At 41.7% G+C, this 11787-nt stretch overlaps 2 protein-coding genes across 2 annotated transcripts; one reads left to right on the forward strand and one right to left on the reverse strand.

The window, feature by feature from the left end:
* The first annotated feature begins 857 nt into the window (after positions 1 to 857).
* On the forward strand, positions 858 to 4017 carry si:ch73-174h16.4 (leucine-rich repeat-containing protein 14). Its single transcript, XM_017406395.3, has 3 exons — positions 858 to 1414; positions 1551 to 2372; positions 2749 to 4017. Exons 1-3 carry the CDS (start codon positions 1137 to 1139, stop codon positions 3314 to 3316), a joined length of 1668 nt encoding a protein of 555 aa, XP_017261884.1. The 5' UTR covers positions 858 to 1136; the 3' UTR covers positions 3317 to 4017.
* A 68-nt stretch (positions 4018 to 4085) lies between these two features.
* Positions 4086 to 11756, reverse strand: wdr97 (WD repeat domain 97). The gene is made up of 19 exons (XM_037973328.1): positions 10531 to 11756; positions 9616 to 10199; positions 9165 to 9286; positions 8353 to 9064; positions 8033 to 8181; positions 7721 to 7957; positions 7542 to 7632; positions 7319 to 7451; positions 7158 to 7234; positions 7005 to 7083; positions 6765 to 6917; positions 6481 to 6627; positions 5960 to 6091; positions 5713 to 5874; positions 5428 to 5622; positions 5221 to 5345; positions 4965 to 5133; positions 4309 to 4637; positions 4086 to 4225 (listed from the first exon to the last, which is right to left on the reverse strand). The coding sequence occupies exons 1-18, from the start codon at positions 10681 to 10683 to the stop codon at positions 4443 to 4445; spliced, it is 3615 nt and encodes a 1204-aa protein (XP_037829256.1). The 5' UTR covers positions 10684 to 11756; the 3' UTR covers positions 4086 to 4225; positions 4309 to 4442.
* Between the last annotated feature and the right edge of the window lie 31 nt (positions 11757 to 11787).

An 11787-nucleotide genomic window follows, 5' to 3' on the forward strand; every position in this document is an offset into this window, starting at 1 on the left:
AATGATGGACAGTCATCCAGTCATTAATGGAATAAAAATTAAAACTGTTTAGAGAAGACACTACTGAACTCTCAAGAAAAAAAAAATCTTGTCTTCTTTTTAATCACTTGGATGAATTTGATTAGTTTTTATGTGTGCAGCAGCTGGTGTAATAAAACTTGTTCATGGCTGCACCCTGTTTGAAATGTGTTCAACAGCTTAGAAAAAAAACAAAGGGAATCTGTTAAAGCCACTTTTCTTCATTCATAATTGATGAAAACCACCATGCCTTAATAACATATATATATTGAACAACTTTTTGTGTTACGTTTCTGGTAAATACCAAGAGCAATGTAATGGTACTGGTTTAGGATGTGCATTTTGGTGTCACAGCTTCACATGTTGTCCTTTAGCGCCATCTCGTGGATGTTTTTTTTTATTCTACCTAATGGTTTTGTGTTTGTGATATTTATCTGCAATCCCTCCTGATCATCGCTTCTTTGAAATATTTGTGTATATTATGCCATTATGTGGTTTTACATATTACTGACACACTTTATGTCAGCTGTGTGTTTGTAGAGAGTGACTGGTGAACATCTGCCTGTTTGCCCTTCCTAAAAACTGATCTAAAACTCAAATAGAACAGCACTTCTAGTATGAAAAGTTGAAAAGTATAACACGTTTAAAAGTTACACATCCCCCAAAGTCATAGCATCTATCTCCTAAATGAGCACAAAGTAGGCAGAAATAGTTTGCTTGCAAAAAACATACAGAAAAATTAAAAAAAATAGAAAACTTAATGAATTTTCAGACTTCACACTAAAGAGCTAATGTACAGAAGTGACGTTCGCCTGTGCGTCCTACGTCACCACGTTGCGTAAGGGTAAAACGTAAACACTCCTCCACCGGCAGAGTTAGCTAACCTGGGTAACCTGCTCCTCAGTCAACTCCGTGGAAGTTATTTTTGATTTTTATCCCGGCCGGTAGCTACCAGATGATGTTATAAAATCTTTTTTTAAGTGCTTTACAAGGCAGTGTCCAGTTTCTGCCGTAAAGTTAGACGGATCTTGTTACTTCAGTTGAGCTGCTAACTTACACTAAAATGTTTTAAAGCCTGTTGCTGTTCTACTTGATTTTCCGTCTTTCCGCTAAAAAAAATGGCGCAGTCCTTGGTGAGACTGTGTGCCAAAGAGGTGGTGAGTGACCACAGCTCGTCCCCCAGCTGGCTGAGATGGGTGCCCCGGGAGCTGTATAGAGCGCTGCTGGAGGCCGCCTTTGCCTGCCGCAGGCCGCTGGCTGTGGGCGAGCTGGTCCAGCGGTGGCCTGAACGGACCCTCCGCGTCGGAGGACGGAGGAAACCTGGACAAGCTGCGCCAAATCGGCTCTGTATTCAGGCTCTGCTGCTTGCAATTGTCAAAGGACTGTCGGACCAAAGGTGAGAAACGCGTTGGCCTTTCTCTGTTGGATATTTATTGCATTAGAGGATGTAATACTAACATAAACGTGAAAGCCTTTATTTTGAAATGATCAGTCACGAGTTGTGATTTCAGTATTCTTCCCTTAATGCCTAGGTCTGCTCTGCAAGTACTGGACATCTGTGGACTGCAGGGAGATGAGGGAGGAGTGGGGGACCCAATGGGAGGCTGGTCTCTGACTGTTGCCCTCTGTACCATGGTTGTTCAGGCCAGAGCCGGAGCACAGAGGACCCAGAGGATCGAAGGAGACAGAGAGAGGAAACGGTTCTCAGCGCTGGAGAGCGAAAGGGATTTGAAAAGAGAAAGGGGACAGAGAAAGGGAGGCAAAGAGCTCCATGGTGACAGAGAAAAGACTGTACCTCCAGGTCCTGCAAGTGAAGAGGAGCAAATTAAAGGCATCAGGAGGAGGATGGAGATGGAAAGGAAAAGAGTGAATGCAGAGACAGGTTTAGGAGGAAGTAAACGCGAAATAGAAGAAAAAGAGGCAAACTGTGATGCGCTGGTGCACGTTAGAGCTGACCTTTTTGTTAACGCCCGATCTTGGGAGCGTGTTCGCGTGGCTCTTGGCACATCAGGACCCTTGAAGCTTCAGTGCAGATACCTGCGGGTGGAGGAGATTTCAGTGGCGAGCATCAGGACCCTGCTGAACCTGCTGCCTTGCAGGGGTCTCTTGGGCATTGACGTTCGCTATAGCAGCCTCGGGGTGGCTGGCTTGGCAGAACTGCTGCCTCTTCTCTCCGCCTTCCCCGAGCTGAATTCCCTTCGCCTGCATTACTGCAACCTGGACATTCGCAGAGACCACCTTGGCCAGGAGGAGGTATTGAGGGACCTGTCACAGGGGCTGGCACAGCTCAAAGAACTACGACGGCTCAGCCTCACTGCTCTGCGGCTGCCCGGACAGCTGCGACTGTTGCTCAGGTATTACCTGTTAACCTATATCGGTGCTAATATTAAACATTTTGTGTGAGCCTAGTAAATAACAACATAATGTAAAGTTTTCCCTAGTGTCCTTCACGTTTAAATTTATGAAAACAGAAAGTGACATTTTCAAGCAAAATGTCATTTGCTGTTAAATAAAATGCAAAAGTTTAAAATGTACTTGACTACAATGTTATTTTCCTGTTGATTGAAAAACATTCAATTTAAACAGTATTTTTTACACATCCCAACATTTAGCATTCAATTGATTATGTTATAGATGGCAGTTGTTCATTTTCTTTTAAAGCTAAATATAACCCATTTTTAAAATGAGATTAAACTTAAACAGTGTTTGATTTTATTGGTTTTCTTACAGCTCACTGCCTCAACCCTTGGAGATCATGGAGCTGCCGTATTTGAGCCTGAGTCCTGCTGACCTCGCCTATCTCTCGTGCAGCCATCACGCCTCCACACTGCAGCAGCTGGATATAAGTGAAAACCGTCTCGATAAGGACACCCTTCCCTCGATTCGACGCCTCCTCTCCCAGGCTTCTAGCAGCCTGCAGCATCTTTCTCTCAGTGGCTGTGGCCTGACGGATGCTCTCCTGGGACACTTGCTGCCCTCGCTGGGGGGATGCTGGGCCCTCAAGAGCTTAGCTTTTGCCTTGAACCCACTTTCCATGGCAGGACTCCTGGACCTGGTGCGAACAGCAGCAAGAATGCCCTCCCTTCGACATTTACTCTACCCCAACCCCCTGGAGGACTACCAGCCGGGGCTCCCAGATCTGCCCTCCAGTGCTCAGCTGTTGGACTGGCCTCTGAATGAAGCTACGGATGTAAACATGACCAGCAGCCAGCTGAACAGGGTTCTCATAGAAAGTGGATGCTCTGAACTCTTCCTGACCTGTGACCTGCTCAATTACGATAAAGATTTACTGGAGTAGAGCAGAGGTCAGGGGTCCATTTCAGTTCACTCACCGACACAACAGAGCAATGCACAAAAGGCCTTGACAATCAAATGAAAAGCACATGAGAAATAGCTCATACCTCCATAAATAGTCAAAATATTTGTTGACAAAGTAAAACTAACAAGATGTAATCATATAGGTGGCATTGAGGAATTCCACTTGGCCACCGAATCAACACATTCTATCATTGGCAGTCATACATTAGACAGTTAATCTGAGCACACAAATAGGCAGGCAGTAATAAGCTGCTATTGAATCAGGGCTATTGCTTTAATGCATTACCTTGTTTGACTGTATCCATGTAAATGTAGCAAATTAGAACTTTGAATCAAAATGTGAAGATTGTTTGATCATTTCTTCTAAACTGTCAGGAGCACTTTGTTACTTGTGAATACCACTTTCCATTTTTTATAGTAGAAAATGAGTGCAACTACGTACTGTAAATGTACAGGTATAGATATATTTTTAAAAATTTATATCTAGTGTTTTTTCACTATTTTACTCGCTGTATGTCTTGAGTGCCTGTTTTGGAATACATTTTCTTTCCTTTCTTATCAGCATGGTGCAAAAGCCCCAAGTCTACCACAGAAATGCTCTTATATTCCAAAAGCCACTGAATAAATCAGACAAAGTCATTTATTGTTGGATAGCTTCAAATTAAACTGCAGAAGTTGTGATTTTTGCATGCTGGTTTTTTGGGGCACGGTCTGTAATATTCCACCAAAGACTGCTGCAGGATGAAGTAGCGCTGTCTCGGGGCCCTCTCCCAGGCCTCGTCTGAGTGCTCGTTAAACAGGCGCAGGGTGAGCCGAGGTAAAGGCAGAGAAATGAAACTGGGGCAGTGCATTAGGAAGGGCCGTTGTCGTAGAGGAGGCAAGACTATACCTAAATGAGAAAAGGAAAAAAAAGAGCTTGCGTGGTAACTTTTCCGCTCAGTTCTTGGCTAAAAAAAAAAATTACATCCTTACTTGGAGGCCTGCGTATCCTGGCCATGGTGTGCATCTCTCCCAGACGAAGGATTGGTTTTGAACTGCTATAAAAATAGAAAACAACAGAATCCACCGCCTTTATTTATCTGTTGCTACTGAAGAAAACCTGTATTTTACATTACTATAATTTTCACATGCCAGTCGTGCAGAGGCAGGAGCACTGTGTTTTTGCGGCCAGGCACACCACGTGTGATCTTAAAGTGCTCCTCTCTTTGTACGAAGCAAAAATAATTGAGGACATCAACAGCACTGAAGGTGGGAGGTTTCCACTTTTCTGTACTCGTCAGGTACAGATACCGGTTGTGTTCCTGGTGGTGTAAAAAAAAAAGAATAAAGGAAAGGAAGTAAATCACTGTAGCTCTCATCTATTCTCAGTTAGGTCACAGTGAAAGGCATCAGATGATATGGGTTTATACAACATCTTGAATGGGACTGATTCCAAAATTGGACCAGTTGTAAATTTACTTCCAATGGTTACTTTCTAAGTTTATTTAAAATTTGTTCAATTATTCATGTGATAGTTTGCTAACGCTACAGACAAAAAAACACTCGGACACAGGCAAAAATGTTATCAGTGAAGAGCAGTAAATACTTTTCACGCTATTCAAGATAAGACTTGAGTTAGAGATAGTAACTTTAAATTTGGAGATCCATGACTCGATCCAGCAATCTGCCCTGTCATGAAGCGTCTCCCAGGTGTTAGTCTGGTCCTGCAGTTCCGAGTCCCAGCTCTCCAACTCAGGCCACAGCCACTGCTCGGCCTCATTCACACCCAGTGCTCCCAGGAGGAGGAGTATGGGTTTCCTGTTTAAAAAAATAAAAATAAAACATGTTGTTCAAAATGAATTAAAAAAAATGGACTTCCATTCGAAGTTAAAATGTTTTGCTCACTGGAGGTCGAGTTGTTTAAAAGCGAGGAGAGTTAGAAGTATTTTCACTAGATCATAACTGATCTTAGACTGCAGACGCACCAGCAGGTTCAACGCGTCCACAATCACCGTGCAATTTAAAGGTGTCTAAAACAAACACAAGAAAAACATTCACAAGCTCATAATCAAGAACTTCAGCTGTGCAGAGAAAGCCTGGATCCTACAGTACCATCTGTGGTCGTATAAATTGGTGCAAAGAGTTGATGAGGCCTGTATAAAGTTTGCTCGTGTCATGGAGGAGTCCCTGGCTGTGCAGCGCCCGTATTGCAGCAAGGATCTTGATCTTCATTGTGGAGCTGCAGGTTTGTAGATACTTCAGTAGCTGAAGGGCGAACTCCTCTGGAGACAAGTTACTTGGGATACTCTGCACACACATACAAACCTCAACATCTGAACTTGAACCATGATTTTTGCTGGGGATGTTAAACTTCTTTGTTTTTTGTTTTTTTTTTACCTTTTTGACAGGGTATATGTCATTAAACCATTTTATGTCTGCAAACTGTTTGAGGAACGTTGGCACTTCAGAGGAAGGTTCCCTCTGTGGGAGTGGTGATGGGATCCTGGGACCAGGAGTTTTAGGTTTGGGTTGCTCTATTAGAACAATGATTTCTTGAGGCTACAGGAACAGGATACACAGAAAAGACAGATGCTGCTTTAGTCTGAAGTTTTCTGTGCAAAGTAAAAACATTGCAAGCTTTTACCTTTTCGGTTTTCTCCACCTGGACAGTCTTCTTCATTCTGGGGGGTTTCTTGGGTTTGACTTTCTCAGGAGGTTGGGGCGTGACTTTCACGACGGCCACTGGAGTCGTTTTTTTCTTCTGCTGCTTCAGCTGCTGCAAAGTCATAATAATTTGCTTTATGATCTTCTTATTAATAGATAATAAATGAAAGGCCTAGCATTTCTTAAAGAAATGCATATCACCATCCACCTTTCATATCAGAGTTTAAACTGAGATCATCTTCTGTCCAGAAATTATGTAGTTGTTTTGGTCAAACCTTAAAAAATAAGGTAATGCACAACCTCATGCATTACTGCAAGATGTCACACCCAGAGTATGTGTTGAGAATGGCTCTCAGCTACTATGACACCACATTTTAGCACAATATCTGCAAAACTGACTGAACTATTGCCATGTTGTGTTTTCTAAGGTCAGTTGGCTGTGGCGGCCATCTTGAATAGAGCACAAAGAACGTATTTTTGCTCAGTGTGAAAAGTTCATACCTTCTCTTTCTTCACCTCCACAGGAATGTCTTGTTTGGGTTGAGGGCGGACATCCTTTTGTAGCTTCGGAAGGAAACGAGGTCCGATGTACTTCATTTCATTGTTAAAGGAAAATTCATCAGGATCAAAAATGTCATCCAGATTAACCTGTAAACAAAACATGAGACCATAAATCACTCTGTCTTATGGAAATGTGTTCAACATTCACTAAAACATACACTTTCTGCATATAGATAACATCCAGTTCATTGCAATTACTGAAGACAGAGATGTAAATCAGATACCTTTTTAATCGTTGAAAAGCCATATATTTTATTCATGTAGTGCCCAAAGGCCTCTTTCCTGGTTTGCAGTGTACTTGGAAACTTCTCTTTTTTACGTTTTACAGCACCTTCCACAAGTGCCTTAAGGTCCATGTTCAAGATCTCTAATTTATCCTGAAAGAGGTAGAAAAAAAGGATGTAAGCCAGGTTTTTGAATGAAAGCCCTTTGCATCATGTATTCATAGTCAGACTTGTACACACCTTGTCCTGTAGCACATCTCCGCTCATTAACTGATTGTTGATGACCGCCTGCAGTTTTTTTGCCTGATCTTTTGAAGCCCTAGAGTACAGAATTCTTCTCAGAGTTTATAATCTTTTGAGATGTCTTTCATACAAAAGATGAATAAATCCTACTTTGTTAACTTGTATGTTTCTTTAGTCTCAGGAATAGGTAAGTCAGGAAGTGGCTCAGCTTCATAGGTGAGACAAAGCTGTAGAAATAAGTTAAAATAAAATAACTTGGCTATATATTTTCAGCTTTGGTTAAGAACATGAGAATCAGCTGGTTGTTTTACCCTTTCTCTGTAATCCTTTGGTAGGAACTGTGCACACCGCAGCCTGTACAGATCCCCCCTGACACCCAGGAACAGTTCTCCTGCATGTCCACTGTATGCCAAACACTGAGGCACATCTTCAAGTTCCACCCTCCTGGAGATAAAGGAGTAAACCTTTGGCACACTGTCTGAAATACAGCATAGATATAAAACAGAATATCACAGGCAAGTGATGAACTCCAACCTGATGAGGCGATTCTCCTCATTCCAGATACGCACCGTCTTATCCAGACTGACGGACACAAACACGTTCAGTTCTGGAATCGCACACAGTCCTGCGATAAAACAGAAAAAGAAAATCATTCAGACAGCCTCATAATTTCCTGCATAAAGTTCAGTAGCAAGAGAAATTTTCTTTGTGACCTGTGAAGTGGTCTGAATGTCTTTCCCCTGGCAAATAATCTGCTTCCTCCTGATTGAGCAAACTGGAGAGCTTTAGGATGTAAGAGCCACTGTTTGGTTCTTGAAAGGTCATGGCCAGCTGAGACCTCAGCGCTGCTAGGTAGACTTGAGGCTGGTTACATACCACAGTCAGGTGCTGGATGAGACAGCGCTCGCTGTCGGGGTATACGCTCCACACCACGACTGTCAAATCCTCACCTTAACCATTTGGATAAAGTCATCAAATCTTCACTGACAAGCATAAAAAGGGAATAAAGTTAGGTTAGGCTCTACCTGTGGAGAGGAGATAACTGTTCTCAGGGTACGCCTGCAACGCTGTGACTTTCAGACCCATGTGTGCTGGTGTCCTTAACAAGATCTTCCCATTATCGATGGTCAGAACACTCACACAGCCGCCATTTTGGCCAATAATAACTAAAAACCTGGTTCAAAAAGAGATATGATCAAATTTGAGGAAAAATATACACTCTAGTTATTTCAATTGTTTTGAAGATCACATCATTGTTTTTTGTTCTGATCATTTTAACTGCAACAATCCATTTCAGCATTCCCACTGCACACTTTCTAGTATAGTATGAAATAAAATTGCTCACTTATTCTTGGCATCACTGAGCTCTCTGTTGTTCCTGTGACTGGATCCTCTCCCCTCCTGTAATCGTCTCCAGTCCTCTAAAGCTCTCTGTTTGTCTGCCAAACAGCTGTAAATCACCAGGCAGCAAGCTGGACCGGGTGCTGTCTGATACTGGGGATGGTAACACTCTGCACGGTTCCAGGGGCCCTGTCCTCTGTCCTTCCATTCTTGCATCAAAGTCATTGGATTAGTGAGTGTGTTGACTTGAAGCACTGTACCTGCCTCAGTTAAGGCCAACAGAATCTCTTCATGCAGGCAGTAGTCGGCACACAAAATCCTGTCGTTTGCCTTAAAAGAAGTCAGTATTGCTCCAGTTTCAGCTGCCAAAAGACTAATATGACTATCAGAACTGAGACAGAGGAGTCGTGTTGGGTAAGGAGGAGAGAAATTTGAGACTTGGATTTGTCTCAGTGGTGCACCTTTATCCTCACTGAGTTTACAGTGAAGGTTATACACAGTTCTGATGGTCCAGAAGTCCACCCCCGTGTTTGAAAAAGAGAAGAAAATATCTCCTTCTTTTGTGCCTCCTATGTGCAGCTGAGAGTTTTCCTGTTTTGTCTGGACACACTCAACGGCCACACACTCCTCCAGGTTCCAGGTACGGATTGTACAATCCGCTGAGGACGATATCAGCATGTTTAATTTAGAGCAAAAAAACAGGGAATTCACCACATCTAGGTACAGAAAACAAAACAACCAGCAAAAAAATACAGTCAGTCACATTGAAGGAAGTGGTAGAAGCTGAAATATGGACCAACTGAGCCTTAACGTTACCATCATGTCCTTTGAAAGTCACACGTAGGGCCCAGTCTGGACCCCATACTTTTATGGACAACTTTTGGTTCGCAATGATCAAACAGTCCAGTTGATCGCAGTACTCCATCGCTGTAATGTTGCTGTAAGGGACAGCATTTTTTAAAAAAGTGATCAATAATATATCTTCAATGTCTACAAGTTGTCATCCTTCATCAGTTTTTTTATGTGCACTTTAGCAACCTTTCACCATTAAATCCAGCAGTACAGGCATTCCACTTTTTTAAAGCGGGAAATGTTCCCTTTTTTTTGTTCATTGTTGGAAATGTGGTAATTCATGTATATGTTCAAAAATAATTTTACACCTGTTTTTTTTGCAGACCTGAACAATAATTCTATAAAATGTTTATCAGTGTTAAAACGTTATACCAAACTGCAACAGTGATTTTATATCTCGTGTATCCATACACACCTTGAGCAAACTTTAATCATATGATCCAAAATCCTCCCTTCATCAAGGTCAACCACAGTCACAACCATGCCGCTTGCAACAAAGGCTCGGTGGGGCCTGTCAGGTCGTGGAGGAGCCAGTGTCAGGCAGGTGATAGTGCCATGCTTCTGCAGCCCATCTTGGATCTTCACCTTGCACCTCATGAGCACCACTGACCACACGCACACGTTCCCCACACCTGCAGTCACCAGGTCCCAGGAGTGCTCTGCGGGCTTACACACGTGTATGTCCAGGGCATCAGCAGCAGCCTTCACAAGGCGTAACTCGCTGTCCAGAAGTTTGCAGACAGGCCCGGGGCCCCAGCCTACCAGACAGCCCGGGATCTTTGTAGCGGTCAGGCCCAAAAAAGGCAGCTCTGTCATGAGCGTCTGCTTGTGGTCAACGCCTTTGTAAAGGCAGACGGTGTTGTCAGAGTGAAGGCTGATGAATGCCGCAGCAGCCTCAGAATACATCATGAAACGTACAGGGCTGTCAGTGGAGAAATAATGTAGGTGGTGAAGATAGTGACCGAGTGGGTGCCACCGTTTTCTTCTAGAGATAACAATCTGCAAACACACAAAGAATGAAAAATACTAAATTCTCACAATACAGGTAGAAAATCAGCTTCAGAGGCAGACTTTCAGTATCATCAAGCAAAGGTAGGTAACTGCCTTGTGCCTCAAGTTACTAGAAGCCTTGTAAAATACCTAATAAACACACAGCATGCATTGTATTTTAATTTTTAATTGCTCCTGGCAGTTAAGACTTACATCTAACAATGAACAATAAGCTACAAGAAGCTGTTGAAAGAAAATGGAGCTCCAGCCCCCTTCTGTGTTTGTGCTTTGGGCCCCAAAATGACCAAATCCGCCTCTGATCAGCATCAAGGATCTCTACCTTTCTTTGAGACCGCTCCTCATCCAGTCTGAACAAACCCTGCATTTTAAGTGTCCTCTCATTTGACCTCTCAGTGTGGTGAGACAGCAGCCCTGGTGTGGGACTGGGAAACAGCACTGTTGTGCTCATCTCTCCAGGGGCAACTGCTGTCATGATGGTTTACACAGGACTCAAGCCAGTAATCTGAAATGGAAAAAAATGACAACGCAACATAGCACTATAGCCCATTCACTTAACTAAATGTCAACCAATCAAAAACATTGCCTTTATAAGGAGTAAAATTTTATTTGAGTGAGATTATATAGCTATAGTATTTAAGATTTCAGTTTATGTTAGGTGAAAATAACTTTTTACAGGTGACATTTTTTGTGTTCATGTGTTGGAAAGCCTAACAAATGAAGTGAAACTAATAATACAGAGTGAAATTTAAGGTAAAATATAAAAGTTGAAAAACGACAGCACAAACAATAATAATAAAAAAAGAAGACTTAACTTTCAGCTATGATATTTAGTTAGCTAAATATTTACACTCAAAGCTTTCCTTGAGTTTTACTGTGTTTACCTTTTTTCCAGTATTTAGTGAGTTTTGTTTCCTGTTCGTTGCTAGGCAACTAGTTGCTATGTTACCTCCATGACTACAGAAGGCAAAACAATTTTATAAACTCTTTTTGTAAAAAAGGAAATACAAAAGATTTCACAACTGTCCATGAAGTTTCATTAGAAAACTATGTAGATAATTCAATGAAAAGATTTTGATATGTATTTTTATAACTATTATTTAATTTTTTTTTTTAAACCTGCACTTCACTTTGACTAATCTCATGCCGGTAGAGATTTCATTATTTATTCCACCATAATTTGAAATTCATGAGCAGCTGAAACTGCGTCTCCAAATTGGATGTTTTATTTTTGACTGACAAACTTTAAAGAAAAAGAAAACCTGTGATTTATTTTAATTCTTCTGCTTTATAATATCAAATTTAGGCCAAAAACTGGCTTTGTGTAGATCTGTAGATTTGATCATGACTGAGTAGTTAGTAAGAATGTCATAGAAATATATAATTAAATGTTTGTCAAAGTCTAAACATTTTGACGATAATGGTTTGTGGTAAATGTATCCTGCCTCAGTATTTATATTGTCTTGAGTGTAGTTGGGGTTCTGTATAGTCCTTAAAAATGCCTATAAAGAATGACTTGTTGTAAATGACCAACTCAAACATACTCAGTTTATTTTCAATAAACTTGTTAACAAAAATA

This window comes from Kryptolebias marmoratus, linkage group LG21, assembly GCF_001649575.2.
Source record: "Kryptolebias marmoratus isolate JLee-2015 linkage group LG21, ASM164957v2, whole genome shotgun sequence".
NCBI lineage: Eukaryota > Metazoa > Chordata > Actinopteri > Cyprinodontiformes > Rivulidae > Kryptolebias > Kryptolebias marmoratus.